General features: G+C 33.3%; 1 protein-coding gene and 2 pseudogenes across 1 annotated transcript in view; 2 read left to right on the top strand and 1 right to left on the bottom strand.

The window, feature by feature from the left end:
• Positions 1-25,341, bottom strand: part of IPO8 (importin 8) — a 178,016-nt gene that overhangs the window by 111,056 nt on the left and 41,619 nt on the right. The window contains exons 4-6 of the mRNA XM_074195331.1: positions 24,182-24,340; positions 22,238-22,394; positions 3,734-3,823 (exon numbers count right to left, since the gene is read on the bottom strand). Coding sequence (XP_074051432.1) covers positions 3,734-3,823; positions 22,238-22,394; positions 24,182-24,340 — 406 coding nt within the window. The remainder of the gene's footprint in view (positions 1-3,733; positions 3,824-22,237; positions 22,395-24,181; positions 24,341-25,341) is intronic.
• On the top strand, positions 7,014-7,476 carry LOC141493433 (cytochrome c oxidase subunit 7A2, mitochondrial pseudogene; annotated as a pseudogene).
• LOC141493990 (cytochrome c oxidase subunit 7A2, mitochondrial pseudogene) lies at positions 17,000-17,392 on the top strand (annotated as a pseudogene).

The following is a 25,341-nucleotide window of genomic DNA, read 5'->3' as shown; positions in this document are numbered from 1 at the left end:
ATTAAAAACAAACTGGTTTATATACACAGTACTGAAGTATTTGCTAGTGTTTGCTTAACAAGTGCAGGGATTTTTAATGCTAGATGGTGACAAAAGTACCAGTTATGTACAGATATGATCTTATAGGTCAAGATGGTAGCAGAAACTACATTTCTAATGGGCTCTGTCCTAGTAGGTTACCTTTTTAACTCATGGCTACATTTGATCACATCATAAAATACTAAAATTGATGTCCACAGTTTAGTATGGCTAGAATTCAGAGGAGAGGTTATGTATTTCAGAATTGGTACTGCATGATAAGTGAGATAATATTTACTAAATAATATGAGCTATTTTGTATTACATATATAGTCTGACCCTATTTTAAAAAAACACTAAATTCCCAATTCATGGTTTTTATTCTTACATTAGGCAATTTCAGTCATCATATTCTTGTATACCCAGAATGATTAGATATTACTTATCTGGTTTAATTTAAGATAGTTTAATAGTTTATATCATATTTAAATCTATAATTTCTTATGAAGTTGGTATTAACTTATTTTTGACATTTCATAGTCTTTTCCTGCCTTGTTGCATTTGCAGCACATAAGATTCTGTTACAATTAAAATCTTTACAGCAACATCTACTTGTTTCATGTTCCCAGAATAACTAAATAACTTAAGTTTTAATTTGTGAGTTTGGATGTGTTCTCTTGTGCAAAAAAATCAGTGAATGAGTGGGCAGAATCTCAATACCAATACTGTTGAAAAATAGAATTTATAAGCATTTAAGTTCAGTTCAAAAGACAGCTTAGTGGATAGAGAGCTGATGAACCTAGGAAGACTTGTGTTTAAGACTCACTTTGCTTACATGATAGCTGTGTGACCAGGGACAGGTTCACTCTAAGACTAAGATGCAGAGAAAGTGCCAACCTTCACTGATAGAGGGGAATTTCCTTACCTGGAAGTTCCCTACCCACAAAATCAGGTCCAGTCCTTATTGTTTATCCCTTGAACAGCTCCTGATAGCGGATAAACTGATTTTCCTTAAGAGTGTATGCATTTTGTACTGTTATGTTTTAACTTTATGATCCTATCAAAACAGTCATTACATTTTTTTTTAAATCAGTCAACTGATTTCAGAGATTTCTATCTAGAAAGATGTAGGAAATGCTAGAAACCATACAATCTAAGTTAACAGGCACAGATTGTTTCATTTATACCTATACACCTATATACTGTGATGCTGTTGTCCATATCCAATTTTGAAGTTGGAATTGAAAATTATCATGCTTGACAATATTTAGAGGGCAGCTGATCATGGAATTTTATTTGACATGTATAAATATAGTTTATTTTTAGATCACACAACTTTGTAACTTGTTATAACTAAACCAATTTATAGAGAACATAATGGTTTGTTAATTTGAACAAATAAAGATTTGGCTCATTTGAGAGGTCAAATGATATGATGAAAAGAGCACTGAAATTTAAGTCAATTGTTTCTTGACTAGGTAGTGGTTTCTGGTGATGTATCAAGGTTACTATGCCCCGTGTAATTTTACATTCTCAATGTGGTAATGCCCCCTTCCCCATAACCTATGCTCCTCATACCTTTATTTCTTCAGTAAACAAACCATTAGGTTCAATATATGTATATGTCATGCTCTATGTATGTAAATCCAAATTTGTAGTAGTGTAATTCTTTTTATTTTGAACACTTGAAAGTGGCATAGAGTGGAATTAGTGAAGTTTCATATAATATACCTTTGTTGCAGCATCTTCATAATTAAACATTAAGTTTAGTCCTTGCTAGATATATTAAAGTGTAAAGTCCTTAGAATGATTTTGCTTATTGTGTTCCAGTTTCAACTCCATGTGTAACAGTTAACTTCATCCTGTTATCATTAGTCACTGTACTGTAAAGGAATACCATTTGCATGCTCTGTCACACCATTATTTTTTGTGTCTGCTCAGTTTTAAACTAATTTTTTCTTTTCAATTTAGCAGCTAAATTGCTTTTGTAACAAACTGGACATCTTCATTCCCCTCCCACCTTGTGTGTACCTCTAATTGAAAGCAAAAAGAGAAGTGTACACTTTTAGAACCTAAATCCTGACTTTGACCTCCTACTGCCTACTTCTCCCTCCCCTTAACCACCCCTCTTCTTAATTGGGAAATATTAAAATGTGCTTAGAAATAGAACCATCCAAGTTATACTACTATAACCATAATGTTTATAATTTCTTTGGTCAGGACAAATAAACTCACAAGTACCTCTAAATTAGTATTTTTTTCCTCCTTAAAAGCTTCCTATTTGATGACAACCCATACTAATCTGTGAACTTGTGTCACATTTGACTTGAACATTTTGTATGCTGGGGACCTCTCTATGACAGGGTGTTAATTCTAAATTATGATTTTTAATTATTTAAAGAAACTTGTATGGATGATCTGGTTAAGATAGCCAAGAGAAAATTCTAGTGCAGGTAACTTTTTATTCAATAAAGATCTTTTAAAACCTTAAAAAAAAATGGGCTCTTTAATGAACTACCAATGTGGGCAGGTAGGTGGCACAGTGGATAGAGCACTGGCCCTGGAATCAGGAGAACCTGAGTTCAAATTTGACCTCAAATACTTAATAATTGCCTAGCTATGTGACCTTGGGCAAGTCACTTAACTCCACTGCCTTGGAAACCACCCCCCCCCAAGAAAAGTACTATCAATGGAGCTATAACTATTTCAAGCCAATCATGGAAATCAGTTTAGACCTAAACCCAGAAAAAATAATTAATTTTTTGATGCAACCTGACCACTACTAGGTTAATACTCCAAAATGATCAAATAAAGATAATATGTACTCATCTCTATAAAAACATTTACAGCAATTCTTTTGGTAGTGGCAAAGAACTGGAAATCAATATTATATCAATCAATTGGGAAATGGTTGACTAAATTATGGTATATGAATAGATTGTGCACAGTAAAAAAACTGAAAAACTTAAGAAGCTTTGCACAAACTGATGCAAGGTGAAATGAGCAGAACTAGGAGAACAATTTAAACAGTATCAACACTGTAATAAAAATTAACTTGGCACAACTTAAGAACTCTGATCAAAGCAAGAACTAACATCCACCTACTGACATTGACTGGGGACAAGTACTAGACTGAAGATGCAGAGTAAGAATACATTTTTGGTTATGACCAATGTGGTGATATTGTTTTGCTTGGCAAGCATATTTCCTTGTGACATTTATGTGTTATAAGGATTTTGTTATTCTTTTTTTAAGATGTTAAGGGGTGATAGGAGGAAGACTGAGAATAGGTATTAGAGAGCCCCGACCCCAAAATCAAAAGAAAACAAAAAGAAAATCAGATGGAATCAGACACAAGCAGAAGTGCTATAAAAGTGACATGATGACTATATATATATAGTTGAAAAGCAAACTTTAATGTAATAGATTCACAACCTTCACATATAATCTTCTCCTTATGTTTTATAATGTACATGGAAATGCTCATTTTACTTCATATTTAAGACCAGAATAAAATGACAATAAAATGAGAAATAAACAATACCAGACTTTAAGATACAAAATAGTGACATGGGCAAAATCATCTTTGAATAAATTAAAATTTAATAGCAATACTAAGACTTTTTTTTACTCAAGCCAAAAATCTGTATTCAGAAAGTGCCCCAATCCCCAAATATAACTAATTTTCCTCAAAGAAAATTAAGTCTTTACTTACAGGAGGAACTATTCTATCAATTATAGTGCGGAAGATCTCCATCCAATGCATCATAGTTTGATTGTTCACCAACTGAAGTGGTAATGCATACTAGGAAAAAAGTGAATGAAAAATGTATAAGCTGCCAATGTTTTGTTGTGAAAAACTACATTTCATTTAAACACAGCAAAAGCTCATTATCTTAACATCAATAAGGAATAATATAATCCACAAAATGAAATTTTCCAGATAAGGCAGTAAAAGTTTAGATAAACACCAACTTTTTTTTTTATAATGTCATTTATTGTAAACTTTACTAAATAATATTTTACCCTTTTTAAAACAAGGTATGCCAGAAATAATAATTTTTTAATGATGCTTGGGGATGCCATCATACCACCAAATAATACTGATGTTTAAATCTCTTTTCTCAGTTTTGCCAGTCATCATGACTGCTTCTTGCAGTCTTTTCCATTCTAATTTGCTAGAAATATAAAATTTCAGACACTTAAGATTATTAGAACTATGAGCAAATTATAAGTCAAAATTCAGTCCTGGATTTTCCTAGAAAATATAACATAAAAATTCAATATAGGACATGGCAATGACAATTTTGCCTATTAAAGAAGCCTTAAAAAAAAAAAAAAAAACTTACTTCCCTGTTCTCTACTATTCACTGTAGGACACATTTTCGTCCAAAGTAAAGTTAGATGCCTGAAGAGGTGATAAAAAGAAAAATATACCAAATGACTTAAATATGCTAAACTATGTTATGACACACATACTTAGATGTACATGTGTATTTATATGTGCAGTGTTTTTATATATATATATATATATATACATATATATGTTTATATATATACATGCATTTTATTTTTATACATTTTAGTATAGTTATAGGTACAGGTATACATAACACTTCCCTCAGCAACTGCCTTTTTCACCCAAAATACACCAAATCTGAAAAACAACTACAGGCCTTTTTCTCAGATTGTTAAAAGAACGACAGAAATATTCTGGAACTTGTTCAAAATGACCTGTCAAGAATGAAACCATAAACAGAAAGAACCCAATTCACCTGGCTTAAGACATTCTCCAGTTATGATTTAAATAACCATGCACAGTCAAAATAGAATGTGCAAATGACAGTAAAAGAAAGAGGCCACTGACAAGTTCCATTTATGTCCACAATTAATTCAAATCCTTGAAAGTCTTCCAAAAAACAAACACTACAAAAAACCCTTACATATCAATATGCATTCTATCTTTTCCCTTATGGCTTCCCTTCTTGTTCTAGATGGAATTTCCTATATTAAATTTTTAAAAAGGGTAATGGTCTAAGGAGAAAAAATTTAGACCCATACCACTCTGGATATTTAAATCTGGTAATTTTAATTCTGAAACAATAAATTTTTCTATTCAGTTTCACTTTTCCCCCCTTCTCTTTCTCTAACCAAGTCCAGATAGGGTAAGGAAGAGGAAAGCTATCAGGTGGTCAGGGTTCATGCCAGTGAACTAATTTGGTTGAATCTTTTTTTTTTAATTTTTGCAAGGCAGATGGGGTTAAGTAGCTTGCCCAAGGCCACACAGCTAGGTAATTATTAAGTGTCTGAGGCCGGTTTTGAACTCAGGTACTCCTCTGACTCCAGGGCCAGTGATCTATCCACTGTGCCACCTAGCTGACCCCATAATTTGGTTGAATATTAAAGAGAATATGTAAGAAAAAGACCATGCCAATGATCAACTACTTTTCCTTTCATTTTCCCCATGAAAATAAACAAAATAGGGCGGCTAGGTGGCACAGTGGATAAAGCACCGGCCCTGGAGTCAGGAGTACCTGGGTTCAAATCCGGTCTCAGACACTTAATAATTACCTAGCTGTGTGGCCTTGGGCAAGTCACTTAACCCCGTTTGCCTTGCAAAAATCTAAAAAGAAAGAAAAGAAAAAAAAAGAAAACAAAATAAATTATAAATACACTAAATGCTTTCTTTGCTTTATTAGTCAGGAAGTCAAACACCCTGAGGCCATAAGACCTTTGAAAACAGGGATTAGGTCTTATTTAGACAATTGGGTTTTTTTAGTACCATGTGCTCCACATTTTTAATGCCTAATAAATTTTTACTCCTGTTTTATAGATCTGTTCAAATAGAACAAATAGTAAACACATCTCTAAGATGCAAACATTATGCCAAGATTCAAAAGATCAGTCAGTCAACATAAATTCTTCAAAACATCCATCTTCTGCTCTCTCTTCGCCTGACACTTTTCATATATGTGCTGTTTACTCTATTCAAAAATGAGCTCCTTGGGGTGGCTAGGTGGCATAGTGGATAAAGCACCGGCCTTGGAGTCAGGAGTACCTGGGTTCAAATCCGGTCTCAGACACTTAATAATTACCTAGTTGTGTGGCCTTGGGCAAGCCACTTAACCCCATTTGCCTTGCAAAAACCTAAAAAAAGAAAAATGAGCTCCTTGGGGCAACTAGGTGGCACAGTGGATGGAGTCACTCCATACCTAGCTGTATGGCTTTGGGCAAACCACTTAACCCCACTGCCTTACACAAAAAAGAAAATTAAAAAAAAAAAATCAGCTCCAAGAGAGCAGTTTCTGTTTTCTTTTCTTTTTATACTCCAGTGCTTAGCCCAGCATTGTAGGGAATTTTTTAGGTTTTTAAAAGGCAATGGGGTTAAGTGACTTGCCCAAGGCCACACAGCTAAATTATTAAGTGCCTGAGGCCAGATTTGAACTCAGGTACTCCTGACTCCAAGGCCAGTCTTCTATCCATTGCTCCACCTAGCCACCCCAGCCCAGTGTTTAGCAAACAGTATTTAATAAATGCTTTATTCATCCATCTATTCAGAATGACCTCAGGAAAAGCCAGATTTCTCTCAAACATTTCACATAATTATAATTTATAGAAGAATAATACAATATAGAATATAAATTTAAGAACAAAGCAAAAGAAAGTACAAAAAGACATTCAAGGAGGGAAATTCTGGTTAAAAAGCATCAAAAGAGAAGGAGGAAAGTCAGTAACTTTAAATATCAAAAAGGATTATGTACCAGGAGGTAATAGGAAGTCACTGGAGTATACTGATTGGGAGATAAGAGGGAAGTGACTGGTCAGATTTTATAAGATCACTAACAGCTTGAAATTGTCACTAGGTTACTGTGCATGAAAATCTTTTCCTTGATTATCATTCAGAAGGGTCAGCTATTAATATATTTGATTAGCATTCCATTTTTGTCATTATCTAAGTTATAATAAACTATGTTAAAATTACAGGGTCAGCTTGTCCTTGCCCAGAGTCTAGTTGTCGCAGTTGGTGGGGAACTCTAGTTGCCAAAATGCTGTGGAACTTGCTGGCTCTTCGCCATGTTCCCTCCAGGACCATAAAAAAATGTTGCCCCAGTCAGGCAGTTTAAAAACAAAGTTCCAGAAAAGCAAAAGTTATTCCAGGAAGATGATAGCATTCCAGTGCATCTAAAAGGTGGAACAGGAGATGCCCTACTATATAGAGCCACCATGCTGTTTTCAGTTGTTGGAACAGTTTATGCCCTTTATCAGTTTGGCATGGCTTCATTTCCCAAGAAACAGAATTGACTCAAGTTTGCCTCCATTGGAATCAGTTGATTAAATTTCATGCAACCTTCCAGGGAACAATATGTGACAAATAGCTGAGTTCATTTTGGGGATCAATATTTATTGAGCTGTACTAACTGCAATCAATAAAGCAGTTTTACCTTGCAAAAAAAAAAATTACAGGGTCAAGGGGCGACTAGGTGGCGCAGTGGATAAAGCACCGGCCCTGGAGTCAGGAGGACCTGGGTTCAAATCCAGACTCAGACACTTAATAATTACCTAGGTGTGTGGCCTTAGGCAAGCCACTTAACCCCGTTTGCTTTGCAAAAAAAAAAAACCTAAAAAAAAATTTACAGGGTCAAACAAAGCACCTTGAAGTAGTTTACTAAAGACCTTGTACCAAACTGACCTCAAATACTAATAAGAGATCCCAAATTGAAAATTCCAAGTAATACTGAAGCCAAATTCTAGAACAATCAGCTCAAAAAGAAATACTGCAAAGCAATCAGAAAGAATTCAAGTATTAAAGAGTCGCTGTCAATATTACATAACACTTAAAAGTTTCTATATTAAAAAAAATTGAAGGGTAGGGGGCAGTTAGGTCACACGCATACAAAAAAAATTCAAAGGCTTGGAATATGATATTCTGAAAGGCAAAGGAATTTGGTTACAACTACCTAGCAAAAGTGAGCCTAATCTTTCAGAGAAAGAAATGGACATTCAATGAAACTTTCAAATTTCCTTAATGAAGAGACCAGAGCTAAAAAAAAAAATTTGATCTTCAAATACAAGAAATATCTCCTTCCCTTTAGGGGAAATAGGAGAGAAAAAGGAAAAGAGGGGGGAGGGGATCTGCAGACAGACAGACACACACACACACACACACACACACACACACACACAAACAGACAGACAGACAGACAGACAAAGACAGACAAACAGAGTGGATGGGAGAGGGAGAGAAAAAGTCTATGTGAGAGAGAGAGAGAGAGAGAAAGGCATAAACGGGAAAAATAGGATGGAAGGATTGTTATACTTAGTAATCATAATTATGAGTGTGAATAAATAAATAAAATGGAAGCAGATAACAGAGTAGATTAAAAGCCAGAATCCTATAATTTGTTTTTTACAAGAAATACCTGAAATAGAGAGACTTACACAGGGAGTAAAATATATTATACTTCAGCTGAAGTTAAAAACACAGGAGTAACACTCATTATCTTGGACAAAGTAAAAGTTAAAACAGATCAAGTTAAAAGTGTCAAGGAAGGAAATTTTATCTTAGTAAAAGATACTATACAGACAATGAATATCATTGTTAAATATAAGAATACCAAATGTTATAGCATACAAATTTCTAAAGGAGAAATTAAGTTACAAGAGAAACTACTAGGATACCTCATCTTTCCCTTCCCAGAACTAGATAAATCTAATCACAAAATAAAAAAAGCAAAGGAGGTGAACAGTATTTTGGAAAAGGTAAAATATTATAGACCTCTAGAGAAAACTGAATGAAGATGGAAAGGAATATAATTTTTTCTTAGAGGAACATAACACCAACCCCCAAAAAAGATCATGTATCAAGGCCAAAAAAACCATACATTCAAATGAAAAAAAAGGCAGAAATAGTAAATACATCCCTTTTAGATCATGACGCAATAAAACTTATATGAAACAATAGGTCATAGAAAGATAGATTAAGGGGCAGCTAGGTGGCTTAGTGGCTAAAGCACCATTTGCCTTGCAAAAAAAGAAAGAAAGATAGATTAAACAATAATGAGAAACCAAATAATCTAGTCCTAAAAAATGTATGTCTAACAACAAATCATAGAAACAATCAAAATTTCAAAGAGAATAATGATAACCAGACCACATACCAAACTTTATGGGATGCAACCAAAACAGTACTTAAGGAAAGTTTTATATCTCTAAATGCTTAGTTACATCAATCAAATAGAAAAAGATGAAATCAATGAGTTGGAAAGACAACTATAAGCTGGGAGGGAAAGCAAATTAAAAATGACCAATAATACAGTATTAAAAATTTTGAAAATCAGAGATTAATAAAATTGAAAGAAAACTATTAAACTAATAAATAAAACAAAAACTGGTTTTATAAAAGAAACCAAAAATAGATGTTTCAATAAATTGATTTTTTTAAAAAAAGAAAAAAACAGATTACAAGTATAGAAAATGAAAAGCATAAATTCACCATTAATGAAGACAAAAATTAAAGCATTAATTAAGCTCTAATTTGGTCAACTGCCAATAAATCTGACATTCTAAATGAAAAGGATGAATAATAACAAAAAATATAAATTGCCCAGATTAGAGGAAGAGGAAATAAAATATATAACTCTATAGATTAGAAAAAGTAATTTAACAAGGCATAATGAATTCCCTAAGGGATAAAATCTCCAAGGCCAAATGAATTTACAAGTGAATTCAAACATTTAAAAAATTAATTCTGGGGCAGCTAGGTGACACAGTAGATAATGCACCAGCCCTGGAATCAGGAGTACCTGGGTTCAAATCCGGGCTCAGACACTTAATAATTACCTAGCTGTGTGGCCTTGGGCAAGCCACTTAACCCCCTTTTGCCTTGCAAAAACCAAAAAAAAAAAAAACCTAAAAAAAAAAGAATTAATTCTCTATACTATATACATAATATGGAAAAATAGAAGTCCTGCCAAATTCCTTTTATGACACAAATATAATACTGACACAAGAACCAGGAAGAATCAAAATAAATCAAGAAAAATATAAACCATGGGGCAGCTAGGTGGCATAGTGGATAAAGCACCAGCCTTAGAGTCAGGAATACCTGGGTTCAAATCCAGTCTCAGACACTTAATAATTACCTAGCTGTGTGGCCTTGGGCAAGCCACTTAACCCCATTTGCCTTGCAAAAACCTTAAAAAAATATATAGACCAATTTCCTTATTAAATATCAATAGAAAAATTTTAAATAAAATGCTAGCAATTTATCACCAGGATAATAATCTATAATCAGGTGGAATTTATACTAGAAATGCAAAGTTGGTTCAGTATTACGAAAATCACCAGTAAATTGACCATATCAATAACAAAACCAACAGAAACTATACCGTTATCTCAACAGATGGAAAAAAAAAGTTTGACAAAACACAACACCTATTCCTATTTAACACCAGAAAGAATAGAAATAAATAAGAGCTTTCCTTAAAATGATAACTAGTATCTGTAATGGGGATAAGGTAGACAACCAAATAAGACCAAGGGTGAAATAAGAATGCCTATAATCACCACTATTATTCAATGTTTACTAGAAATGTTAACTATAGAAATAAGATAAGAAAAAGAAAATGAAGGAATTAGAATTGACAATAAGAAATCCAACCAATCACTTTTGCAGATGATATGATGACATACTTAAAAGAATCCTAGAGAATCAATTTAAAAACTTCTTGAAAAAATTAGCAACTTTAATAAAGTTGCAGGATATCAAATAAACAAAGACCAGCAGTCAAGAGATTTTTAGAGAAATTTCAGTTAAAATAACTGTAGATAAATTAAAATTTTTGATAGTCTACCTACAAGACAAAACCATACATGAACACAATTACAAAAGTCATATATCAACAACTAATTCATGGGTAGACAAAGCCAATTAAATAAAAATTTTTAAACTAATATATTTATTCAGTGCCACATTAATCAAATATTTTATAGAGATAAAAAAAGTAACAAAATTCATCTGGAAGAAAACAAGGTCAAAGAAAGGATAATGATCATTGTTGGAAGGGTTATGGGAAATCTGGGACACTATTACATTGTTGATGGAGCTGTGAATTCATCCAAACTTTCTGGAGAGCAGTCTGGAACTACGCCCAAAGGGCAACAAAAATGTGCATATCCTTTGATCCAGCAATACCATTACTGGGGTCTAAACCCTAAAGAGATGATGAAAAAGGTTAAAAACATCACTTGTAAAAAAATATTCATAGCAGCCTTGTTTGTGGTGGCAAAGAATTGGGAATTAAGTTAGCAAACTGTGGTATATGTATGTCATGGAACACTATTGTTCTATTAGAAACCAGGTGGGATGGGAATTCAGGGAAGCCTGGAGGGATTTGCAAGAACTGATGCTGAGTGAGATGAGCAGAACCAGAAAAACATTGTACACCCTAACAGCAACATGGGGACAATGATCAATCTTGATGGACTTGCTCATTCCATCAGTGCAATCATCAGGAACAATTTAGGGCTTTCTTTAATGGAGAATACCATGTGGAGTTTGAACAAAGATCAAAGACCATTAACTTTAACTTAGAAAAAAAAACTGATCTATATTAGGTGTTTACCATCATGAGGCAGGGGGTATGGGATGGGGAAAAAAAATCTTATTTAAAATAACAAATGTTAAAAATGATCTTTATATGTAATTGGAAAAAAATAAAATACTATTTTTTTTAAAAATCCATGCATGTATTATGCCTTGACCCAGGTAATTTGTTTCTTTTTTGTTTTTTGGTTTTGTTTTTGCAAGGCAATGGGGTTAAGTGACTTGCCCAAGGTCACACAGCTAGGTAATTAAGTATTTGAGGCCACATTTGAACTCAGGTCCTCCTGACTCCAGGGGCAGGGCTCTATCCACCACCCTGAGTCACTTAAAGTGCCCCTGGACCAAGTAACTTGAATTGAACTAGGTGATCTTTTATTACTTCTTTATTTATCTAGGGTATCATTAATCTATTAATCATTTGGATTTCTCAATTTATTCTATCCCCTACTAAACAGTAGATTTCAAAAGGTGAGACACTGATATCTAAATTTTGCATTTTCCCTTAACAAGTATGCATAAACATTAGGGCTTAATAATAATTATAAATCCAAGGTGCTTAATACATGCTTGAAATTAATTGTTCTTTGAATTAAGAGTCCTACCTGAACAAGTGCATAGAAAATTTTCAGAATCTGCTTCTGAAGTAGGACAGAATAATGGGATGGATCAGGCAGGAGCTGAATAATTTGCTGCTGAATACGAGGCAAGAATACTTGCATTGCTCCTATAAGAGGTTCTCTTTCCTCTGATTTTTTGTATCTATATGAATACAAAAAGGGAAAGAATGAAAAATAAAAGAAATTTTAAACAGAATCCAAGATAAATATAATGACTTTTTTTAAATAAAAGGAAGGAAAGAGAAAAATAATACTTCAACATCTCTAAATATTTTCTAAGACTATTAACATTCATTGTTCATCACAACCTTTCCTCTCCATTCTCCATGATTTCTAGAGTGCTGGGTGATACAGCAAATAGATAACTGGACCTAGAGTCAGGAATGATCTAAATTCAAATTCTGCCTCAGACTCTTATTAGCAATGTGACTTTAGGCAAATTACTTACCCTCTGACTACTTCAAGTTTCTCATTATGTAGTATGGGGATAATAAGAACATCTCTGTCACAGAATCAAATGTGAGTATAAAAAAGAGATATTTATAAAGTGCTTTGCAAACCTTAAAGAACCACGTAAATGCCAGCTATTGTTGTGTAGTTGTTATTGTTGAAAACAAAAATACCATTGAAAGCATTCAGTAGATAAGAGTTCCAAAACTGAAGTCAGGAAGTCCTGAGTTCAAATCCAGATTCAAACACACAGGAGTTATATGACCCTGAGAAAGCCACTTAAATCTGTTTATCTCGTTTCCTTTCCTATAACATAAAGATAATAAAAGTACCCTAACCCCTAAGTAGCTATGAAAATAAAATGAGATAATAATTATAAATAACTGTAATAGTGCCGGGCATATAGTATCTGTTATATAAATGTTAATTCTTCAGTTATTATATTATTATCATTCAAAATCTTGGTTTATGTTTTGCAAAAATATTGTTAAATTCAAAATTATTCTTTCCTCTTACCTAGATTATAATTAAAAACTCAGAAAAATGTTTTTTTTACAAAATAGGTATTTAAATTATACAAATCAATGATGTTAAGAATAATTTACTTTGTAATAATTACTATATAATCTAACCCATCTTGTTTTAACTTAAATAAAGAAGGGAAGTTAATCATCAACATATCATCTCATAGGCTAATGGGACCTGAGATTATCAATTCCAATATCCTTATTTTATAAATGAAGTAACTGAGGCTCAGAGAAATTAAATGATCTGCCCAAAGTCACAAAAACAATAAATAGCAAAGGTAGAATTTGAATTCAGGTCTCCAAATTCAAATCCCATTTCCCCATTATACTACCTAGTCATTTTATTTATAAACTTAGAGACTTAAAATGTGAAAAATGCTCTCAATTTTAAGGATGATTTATTTATTTATTAAATGAGATAGCATTGACAAACTTGCTAATTTTCTGCACTCGTCTACTCATTTTTGCAATGTGTATATCTTGTTGCATTGACATGATTTCATTAATACCAATAAAAAGGTTTGAAAGACATTGTGGCACAGCAGTCAGAAAGCTAGTCTCAAAGCCATGAAAATCTAGTTCAAGTATCAACTGTGACACACCCTGGGCCACAGTTAGTACTTTACAGTCTAGACATTCTTCCAGAATTTCTTCAACTGAAAGTTCCCTAAATTAATGGAAACACAAGCCTAAATCTAATCTCTATCTTTACCCCGCCCCCATTCTCAAAAAAAGGAATTAAGGATAAAGATTATTCATCCTGACTAGACAATCTCTTCTTAATTTTATTTTTATTTAAGGGAATTTAAATTTAAATTCACTTACACAGAGGAATGAACTTATCTAGAGAAAAATTATAAAACTCACCTTGCTAAGAACTCTTATTCAATATTCTTTAAACATCAGTTTATCACATCCCTGTAAATATTCTACTGAGAAATCTCCACTTACTCATATGTCTTCACAAGTTGATATAAACATAATAAACTGCCAAGCCAGCTCCCACTGCTTTGTGATTGTAAGTAATAGCCTATCTTGTCTACCACCGCAGTCCAGTGACCCGGAAAATCATGTTTAATGATGGCACGGAGACACATTGTTAACTGGACCCTAGGAGGTAAACAACAAAAACAATTGTAAAAAAAACAAACCACCACAAATTGAGTTTTATTTGTCATTTTTCAGAATGTCTTTTGTTTTACATAAAGACAGCATTGAAGTTTCTACATATATGCCTTTTCTAAAGATATACAACTGGAGTGAACAAAAAGAATACTTTAAAAAAGCCTCAACAACATGACTTGTTGAAAATGAGCATCATTTACAGGAAGCAATTTCCAAGTAAAAAGCACTTTGTATTTATATGTGCAGTGTTTTTTATATATATATATATATATATATATACATATATATGTTTATATATATATACATGCATTTTATTTTTATACATTATAGTATAGTTATAGGTACAGGTATACATAACACTTCCCTCAGCAACTGCCTTTTTCACCCAAAATACACCAAATCTGAAAAACAACTACAGGCCTTTTTCTCAGATTGTTAAAAGAACGACAGAAATATTCTGGAACTTGTTCAAAATGACCTGTCAAGAATGAAACCATAAACAGAAAGAACCCAATTCACCTGGCTTAAGACATTCTCCAGTTATGATTTAAATAACCATGCACAGTCAAAATAGAATGTGCAAATGACAGTAAAAGAAAGAGGCCACTGACAAGTTCCATTTATGTCCACAATTAATTCAAATCCTTGAAAGTCTTCCAAAAAACAAACACTACAAAAAAACCCTTACATATCAATATGCATTCTATCTTTTCCCTTATGGCTTCCCTTCTTGTTCTAGATGGAATTTCCTATATTAAATTTTTAAAAAGGGTAATGGTCTAAGGAGAAAAAATTTAGACCCATACCACTCTGGATATTTAAATCTGGTAATTTTAATTCTGAAACAATAAATTTTTCTATTCAGTTTCACTTTTCCCCCCTTCTCTTTCTCTAACCAAGTCCAGATAGGGTAAGGAAGAGGAAAGCTATCAGGTGGTCAGGGTTCATGCCAGTGAACTAATTTGGTTGAATCTTTTTTTTTTAATTTTTGCAAGGCAGATGGGGGTTAAGTAGCTTGCCCAAGGCCACACAGCTAGGTAATTATTAAGTGTCTCAGGCCGGTTTTGAACTCAGGTACTCCTCTGACTCCAGGGCCAGTGATCTATCCACTGTGCCACCTAGCTGACCCCATAATTTGGTTGAATATTAAAGAGAATATGTAAGAAAAAGACCATGCCAATGATCAACTACTTTTCCTTTCATTTTCCCCATGAAAATAAACAAAATAGGGCGGCTAGGTGGCACAGTGGATAAAGCACCGGCCCCTGGAGTCAGGAGTACCTGGGTTCAAAATCCGGTCTCAGACACTTAATAATTACCTAGCTGTGTGGCCTTGGGCAAGTCACTTAACCCCGTTTGCCTTGCAAAAATCTAAAAAGAAAGAAAAGAAAACAGGGATTAGGTCTTATTTAGACAATTGGGTTTTTTTAGTACCATGTGCTCCACATTTTTAATGCCTAATAAATTTTTTACTCCTGTTTTATAGATCTGTTCAAATAGAACAAATAGTAAACACATCTCTAAGATGCAAACATTATGCCAAGATTCAAAAGATCAGTCAGTCAACATAAATTCTTCAAAACATCCATCTTCTGCTCTCTCTTCGCCTGACACTTTTCATATATGTGCTGTTTACTCTATTCAAAAATGAGCTCCTTGGGGTGGCTAGGTGGCATAGTGGATAAAGCACCGGCCTTGGAGTCAGGAGTACCTGGGTTCAAATCTGGTCTCAGACACTTAATAATTACCTAGCTGTGTGGCCTTGGGCAAGCCACTTAACCCCATTTGCCTTGCAAAAACCTAAAAAAAGAAAAATGAGCTCCTTGGGGCAACTAGGTGGCACAGTGGATGGAGTCACTCCATACCTAGCTGTATGGCTTTGGGCAAACCACTTAACCCCACTGCCTTACACAAAAAAGAAAATTAAAAAAAAAAAAAATCAGCTCCAAGAGAGCAGTTTCTGTTTTCTTTTCTTTTTATACTCCAGTGCTTAGCCCAGCGTTGTAGGGAATTTTTTAGGTTTTTAAAAGGCAATGGGGTTAAGTGACTTGCCCAAGGCCACACAGCTAAATTATTAAGTGCCTGAGGCCAGATTTGAACTCAGGTCTACTCCTTCCCTGACTCCAAGGCCAGTCTTCTATCCATTGCTCCACCTAGCCACCCCAGCCCAGTGTTTAGCAAACAGTATTTAATAAATGCTTTATTCATCCATCTATTCAGAATGACCTCAGGAAAAGCCAGATTTCTCTCAAACATTTCACATAATTATAATTTATAGAAGAATAATACAATATAGAATATAAATTTAAGAACAAAGCAAAAGAAAGTACAAAAAGACATTCAAGGAGGGAAATTCTGGTTAAAAAGCATCAAAAGAGAAGGAGGAAAGTCAGTAACTTTAAATATCAAAAAGGATTATGTACCAGGAGGTAATAGGAAGTCACTGGAGTATACTGATTGGGAGATAAGAGGGAAGTGACTGGTCAGATTTTATAAGATCACTAACAGCTTGAAATTGTCACTAGGTTACTGTGCATGAAAATCTTTTCCTTGATTATCATTCAGAAGGGTCAGCTATTAATATATTTGATTAGCATTCCATTTTTGTCATTATCTAAGTTATAATAAACTATGTTAAAATTACAGGGTCAGCTTGTCCTTGCCCAGAGTCTAGTTGTCGCAGTTGGTGGGGAACTCTAGTTGCCAAAATGCTGTGGAACTTGCTGGCTCTTCGCCATGTTCCCTCCAGGACCATAAAAAAATGTTGCCCCAGTCAGGCAGTTTAAAAACAAAGTTCCAGAAAACCAAAAGTTATTCCAGGAAGATGATAGCATTCCAGTGCATCTAAAAGGTGGAACAGGAGATGCCCCTACTATATAGAGCCACCATGCTGTTTTCAGTTGTTGGAACAGTTTATGCCCTTTATCAGTTTGGCATGGCTTCATTTCCCAAGAAACAGAATTGACTCAAGTTTGCCTCCATTGGAATCAGTTGATTAAATTTCATGCAACCTTCCAGGGAACAATATGTGACAAATAGCTGAGTTCATTTTGGGGGATCAATATTTATTGAGCTGTACTAACTGCAATCAATAAAGCAGTTTTACCTTGCAAAAAAAAAAATTACAGGGTCAAGGGGCGACTAGGTGGCGCAGTGGATAAAGCACCGGCCCTGGAGTCAGGAGGACCTGGGTTCAAATCCAGACTCAGACACTTAATAATTACCTAGGTGTGTGGCCTTAGGCAAGCCACTTAACCCCGTTTGCTTTGCAAAAAAAAAAAACCTAAAAAAAAATTTACAGGGTCAAACAAAGCTCCTTGAAGTAGTTTACTAAAGACCTTGTACCAAACTGACCTCAAATACTAATAAGAGATCCCAAATTGAAAATTCCAAGTAATACTGAAGCCAAATTCTAGAACAATCAGCTCAAAGAGAAATACTGCAAAGCAATCAGAAAGAATTCAAGTATTAAAGAGTCGCTGTCAATATTACATAACACTTAAAAGTTTCTATATTAAAAAAAATTGAAGGGTAGGGGGCAGTTAGGTCACACGCATACAAAAAAAATTCAAAGGCTTGGAATATGATATTCTGAAAGGCAAAGGAATTTGGTTACAACTACCTAGCAAAAGTGAGCCTAATCTTTCAGAGAAAGAAATGGACATTCAATGAAACTTTCAAATTTCCTTAATGAAGAGACCAGAGCTAAAAAAAAAAATTTGATCTTCAAATACAAGAAATATCTCCTTCCCTTTAGGGGAAATAGGAGAGAAAAAGGAAAAGAAAAGAGGGGGGAGGGGATCTGCAGACAGACACACACACACACACACACACACACACACACACACAAACAGACAGACAGACAGACAGACAGACAGACAGACAAAGACAGACAAACAGAGTGGATGGGAGAGGGAGAGAAAAAGTCTATGTGAGAGAGAGAGAGAGAGAGAAAGGCATAAACGGCAAAAATAGGATGGAAGGATTGTTATACTTAGTAATCATAATTATGAGTGTGAATAAATAAATAAAATGGAAGCAGATAACAGAGTAGATTAAAAGCCAGAATCCTATAATTTGTTTTTTATAAGAAATACCTGAAATAGAGAGACTTACACAGGGAGTAAAATATATTATACTTCAGCTGAAGTTAAAAACACAGGAGTAACACTCATTATCTTGGACAAAGTAAAAGTTAAAACAGATCAAGTTAAAAGTGTCAAGGAAGGAAATTTTATCTTAGTAAAAGATACTATACAGACAATGAATATCATTGTTAAATATAAGAATACCAAATGTTATAGCATACAAATTTCTAAAGGAGAAATTAAGTTACAAGAGAAACTACTAGGATACCTCATCTTTCCCTTCCCAGAACTAGATAAATCTAATCACAAAATAAAAAAAGCAAAGGAGGTGAACAGTATTTTGGAAAAGGTAAAATATTATAGACCTCTAGAGAAAACTGAATGAAGATGGAAAGGAATATAATTTTTTCTTAGAGGAACATAACACCAACCCCCAAAAAAGATCATGTATCAAGGCCAAAAAAAACCATACATTCAAATGAAAAAAAAGGCAGAAATAGTAAATACATCCCTTTTAGATCATGACGCAACAAAACTTATATGAAACAATAGGTCATAGAAAGATAGATTAAGGGGCAGCTAGGTGGCTTAGTGGCTAAAGCACCATTTTGCCTTGCAAAAAAAGAAAGAAAGATAGATTAAACAATAATGAGAAACCAAATAATCTAGTCCTAAAAAAATGTATGTCTAACAACAAATCATAGAAACAATCAAAATTTCAAAGAGAATAATGATAACCAGACCACATACCAAACTTTATGGGATGCAACCAAAACAGTACTTAAGGAAAGTTTTATATCTCTAAATGCTTACTTACATCAATCAAATAGAAAAAGATGAAATCAATGAGTTGGAAAGACAACTATAAGCTGGGAGGGAAAGCAAATTAAAAATGACCAATAATACAGTATTAAAAATTTTGAAAATCAGAGATTAATAAAATTGAAAGAAAACTATTAAACTAATAAATAAAACAAAAACTGGTTTTATAAAAGAAACCAAAAATAGATGTTTCAATAAATTGATTTTTTTTAAAAAAAGAAAAAAACAGATTACAAGTATAGAAAATGAAAAGCATAAATTCACCATTAATGAAGACAAAAATTAAAGCATTAATTAAGCTCTAATTTGGTCAACTGTTTGCCAATAAATCTGACATTCTAAATGAAAAGGATGAATAATAACAAAAAATATAAATTGCCCAGATTAGAGGAAGAGGAAATAAAATATATAACTCTATAGATTAGAAAAAGTAATTTAACAAGGCATAATGAATTCCCTAAGGGATAAAATCTCCAAGGCCAAATGAATTTACAAGTGAATTCAAACATTTAAAAAATTAATTCTGGGGCAGCTAGGTGACACAGTAGATAATGCACCAGCCCTGGAATCAGGAGTACCTGGGTTCAAATCCGGGCTCAGACACTTAATAATTACCTAGCTGTGTGGCCTTGGGCAAGCCACTTAACCCCCTTTTGCCTTGCAAAAACCAAAAAAAAAAAAAAACCTAAAAAAAAAGAATTAATTCTCTATACTATATACATAATATGGAAAAATAGGAGAAGTCCTGCCAAATTCCTTTTATGACACAAATATAATACTGACACAAGAACCAGGAAGAATCAAAATAAATCAAGAAAAATATAAACCATGGGGCAGCTAGGTGGCATAGTGGATAAAGCACCAGCCTTAGAGTCAGAATACCTGGGTTCAAATCCAGTCTCAGACACTTAATAATTACCTAGCTGTGTGGCCTTGGGCAAGCCACTTAACCCCATTTGCCTTGCAAAAACCTTAAAAAAAAATATAGACCAATTTCCTTATTAAATATCAATAGAAAAATTTTAAATAAAATGCTAGCAATTTATCACCAGGATAATAATCTATAATCAGGTGGAATTTATACTAGAAATGCAAAGTTGGTTCAGTATTACGAAAATCACCAGTAAATTGACCATATCAATAACAAAACCAACAGAAACTATACCATTATCTCAACAGATGGAAAAAAAAGTTTGACAAAACACAACACCTATTCCTATTTAAAACACCAGAAAGAATAGAAATAAATAAGAGCTTTCCTTAAAATGATAACTAGTATCTGTAATGGGGATAAGGTAGACAACCAAATAAGACCAAGGGTGAAATAAGAATGCCTATAATCACCACTATTATTCAATGTTTACTAGAAATGTTAACTATAGAAATAAGATAAGAAAAAGAAAATGAAGGAATTAGAATTGACAATAAGAAATCCAACCAATCACTTTTGCAGATGATATGATGACATACTTAAAAGAATCCTAGAGAATCAATTTAAAAACTTCTTGAAAAAATTAGCAACTTTAATAAAGTTGCAGGATATCAAATAAACAAAGACCAGCAGTCAAGAGATTTTTAGAGAAATTTCAGTTAAAATAACTGTAGATAAATTAAAATTTTTGATAGTCTACCTACAAGACAAAACCATACATGAACACAATTACAAAAGTCATATATCAACAACTAATTCATGGGTAGACAAAGCCAATTAAATAAAAATTTTTAAACTAATATATTTATTCAGTGCCACATTAATCAAATATTTTATAGAGATAAAAAAAGTAACAAAATTCATCTGGAAGAAAACAAGGTCAAAGAAAGGATAATGATCATTGTTGGAAGGGTTATGGGAAATCTGGGACACTATTACATTGTTGATGGAGCTGTGAATTCATCCAAACTTTCTGGAGAGCAGTCTGGAACTACGCCCAAAGGGCAACAAAAATGTGCATATCCTTTGATCCAGCAATACCATTACTGGGGTCTAAACCCTAAAGAGATGATGAAAAAGGTTAAAAACATCACTTGTAAAAAAATATTCATAGCAGCCTTGTTTGTGGTGGCAAAGAATTGGGAATTAAGTTAGCAAACTGTGGTATATGTATGTCATGGAACACTATTGTTCTATTAGAAACCAGGTGGGATGGGAATTCAGGGAAGCCTGGAGGGATTTGCAAGAACTGATGCTGAGTGAGATGAGCAGAACCAGAAAAACATTGTATACCCTAACAGCAACATGGGGACAATGATCAATCTTGATGGACTTGCTCATTCCATCAGTGCAATCATCAGGAACAATTTAGGGCTTTCTTTAATGGAGAATACCATGTGGAGTTTGAACAAAGATCAAAGACCATTAACTTTAACTTAGAAAAAAAAACTGATCTATATTAGGTGTTTACCATCATGAGGCAGGGGGTATGGGATGGGGAAAAAAAATCTTATTTAAAATAACAAATGTTAAAAATGATCTTTATATGTAATTGGAAAAAAATAAAATACTATTTTTTTTAAAAATCCATGCATGTATTATGCCTTGACCCAGGTAATTTGTTTCTTTTTTGTTTTTTGGTTTTGTTTTTGCAAGGCAATGGGGTTAAGTGACTTGCCCAAGGTCACACAGCTAGGTAATTAAGTATTTGAGGCCACATTTGAACTCAGGTCCTCCTGACTCCAGGGGCAGGGCTCTATCCACCACCCTGAGTCACTTAAAGTGCCCCTGGACCAAGTAACTTGAATTGAACTAGGTGATCTTTTATTACTTCTTTATTTATCTAGGGTATCATTAATCTATTAATCATTTGGATTTCTCAATTTATTCTATCCCCTACTAAACAGTAGATTTCAAAAGGTGAGACACTGATATCTAAATTTTGCATTTTCCCTTAACAAGTATGCATAAACATTAGGGCTTAATAATAATTATAAATCCAAGGTGCTTAATACATGCTTGAAATTAATTGTTCTTTGAATTAAGAGTCCTACCTGAACAAGTGCATAGAAAATTTTCAGAATCTGCTTCTGAAGTAGGACAGAATAATGGGATGGATCAGGCAGGAGCTGAATAATTTGCTGCTGAATACGAGGCAAAAATACTTGCATTGCTCCTATAAGAGGTTCTCTTTCCTCTGATTTTTTGTATCTATATGAATACAAAAAGGGAAAGAATGAAAAATAAAAGAAATTTTAAACAGAATCCAAGATAAATATAATGACTTTTTTTAAATAAAAGGAAGGAAAGAGAAAAATAATACTTCAACATCTCTAAATATTTTCTAAGACTATTAACATTCATTGTTCATCACAACCTTTCCTCTCCATTCTCCATGATTTCTAGAGTGCTGGGTGATACAGCAAATAGATAACTGGACCTAGAGTCAGGAATGATCTAAATTCAAATTCTGCCTCAGACTCTTATTAGCAATGTGACTTTAGGCAAATTACTTACCCTCTGACTACTTCAAGTTTCTCATTATGTAGTATGGGGATAATAAGAACATCTCTGTCACAGAATCAAATGTGAGTATAAAAAAGAGATATTTATAAAGTGCTTTGCAAACCTTAAAGAACCACGTAAATGCCAGCTATTGTTGTGTAGTTGTTATTGTTGAAAACAAAAATACCATTGAAAGCATTCAGTAGATAAGAGTTCCAAAACTGAAGTCAGGAAGTCCTGAGTTCAAATCCAGATTCAAACACACAGGAGTTATATGACCCTGAGAAAGCCACTTAAATCTGTTTATCTCGTTTCCTTTCCTATAACATAAAGATAATAAAAGTACCCTAACCCCTAAGTAGCTATGAAAATAAAATGAGATAATAATTATAAATAACTGTAATAGTGCCGGGCATATAGTATCTGTTATATAAATGTTAATTCTTCAGTTATTATATTATTATCATTCAAAATCTTGGTTTATGTTTTGCAAAAATATTGTTAAATTCAAAATTATTCTTTCCTCTTACCTAGATTATAATTAAAAACTCAGAAAAATGTTTTTTTTTACAAAATAGGTATTTAAATTATACAAATCAATGATGTTAAGAATAATTTACTTTGTAATAATTACTATATAATCTAACCCATCTTGTTTTAACTTAAATAAAGAAGGGAAGTTAATCATCAACATATCATCTCATAGGCTAATGGGACCTGAGATTATCAATTCCAATATCCTTATTTTATAAATGAAGTAACTGAGGCTCAGAGAAATTAAATGATCTGCCCAAAGTCACAAAAACAATAAATAGCAAAGGTAGAATTTGAATTCAGGTCTCCAAATTCAAATCCCATTTCCCCATTATACTACCTAGTCATTTTATTTATAAACTTAGAGACTTAAAATGTGAAAAATGCTCTCAATTTTAAGGATGATTTATTTATTTATTAAATGAGATAGCATTGACAAACTTGCTAATTTTCTGCACTCGTCTACTCATTTTTGCAATGTGTATATCTTGTTGCATTGACATGATTTCATTAATACCAATAAAAAGGTTTGAAAGACATTGTGGCACAGCAGTCAGAAAGCTAGTCTCAAAGCCATGAAAATCTAGTTCAAGTATCAACTGTGACACACCCTGGGCCACAGTTAGTACTTTACAGTCTAGACATTCTTCCAGAATTTCTTCAACTGAAAGTTCCCTAAATTAATGGAAACACAAGCCTAAATCTAATCTCTATCTTTACCCCGCCCCCATTCTCAAAAAAAGGAATTAAGGATAAAGATTATTCATCCTGACTAGACAATCTCTTCTTAATTTTATTTTTATTTAAGGGAATTTAAATTTAAATTCACTTACACAGAGGAATGAACTTATCTAGAGAAAAATTATAAAACTCACCTTGCTAAGAACTCTTATTCAATATTCTTTAAACATCAGTTTATCACATCCCTGTAAATATTCTACTGAGAAATCTCCACTTACTCATATGTCTTCACAAGTTGATATAGACATAATAAACTGCCAAGCCAGCTCCCACTGCTTTGTGATTGTAAGTAATAGCCTATCTTGTCTACCACCGCAGTCCAGTGACCCGGAAAATCATGTTTAATGATGGCACGGAGACACATTGTTAACTGGACCCTAGGAGGTAAACAACAAAAACAATTGTAAAAAAAACAAACCACCACAAATTGAGTTTTATTTGTCATTTTTCAGAATGTCTTTTGTTTTACATAAAGACAGCATTGAAGTTTCTACATATATGCCTTTTCTAAAGATATACAACTGGAGTGAACAAAAAGAATACTTTAAAAAAGCCTCAACAACATGACTTGTTGAAAATGAGCATCATTTACAGGAAGCAATTTCCAAGTAAAAAGCACTTTAAGCTATCCCTGTGCCCTAAGAATTTATTTGACAATGTATAAAGCATAAAAATTCTAACAAATAATATTACATGGAGCAATAACAAAATACCACTCATTTCTCCCTATGTTATGTATCTAAGTATAATAACTGTGATATGAATGGCAAGATCTAAGGCAACTCTAATATTAAATAGCTTGCTCTAAACAAATTTAACCTAAGGAAAGCCTAGGAAGTAGTACAAATAACAGAAAGCAACATATATTAGGACTTCTTATCATCCAGAAACTATAGATTGGTACATCTTAGGTTATATGCCTATTGTGTTGCACCTATTGTACACCTTGCAAAATTGTAATAAAAAAATCTACAAGAAAAAATTTCTGTTTTAAATATTGAAAATAAGTGTTTTGGCAGTTTTTAAACAACGGTGGATAAGAAAAAAGTTTTTTTTAAGGTGTTGTTTTTTTTTGCAAGGCAAATGGATTTAAGTGGCTTGCCCAAGGCCACACAGCTAGGTAATTATTAAGTGTCTGAGACCAGATTTGAACTCAGGTACTCCTGACTCCAGGGCTAGTGCTCTATCCACTGCACCAGTTAGCCACCCCCAAGAAAAAAGGTTTTTAAGGCAAATCTCAAAAAATCTCAAAATAAGGGAATATATTGGAAATCTCATTAAAATAAAGCTACAAATGAGGAGGTTTATAATTGTTTAAAGTCAAAATGGACGTCAATAATCATTTTCTTAAGATAAAATACATGAGAATATATAAAAG

Source organism: Macrotis lagotis, chromosome 7, assembly GCF_037893015.1.
Source record: "Macrotis lagotis isolate mMagLag1 chromosome 7, bilby.v1.9.chrom.fasta, whole genome shotgun sequence".
In the NCBI taxonomy this organism is placed as follows: domain Eukaryota; kingdom Metazoa; phylum Chordata; class Mammalia; order Peramelemorphia; family Peramelidae; genus Macrotis; species Macrotis lagotis.
Note: the sequence above shows the minus strand (reverse complement) of the source record. Positions and strands in the feature narration are given on the sequence as shown.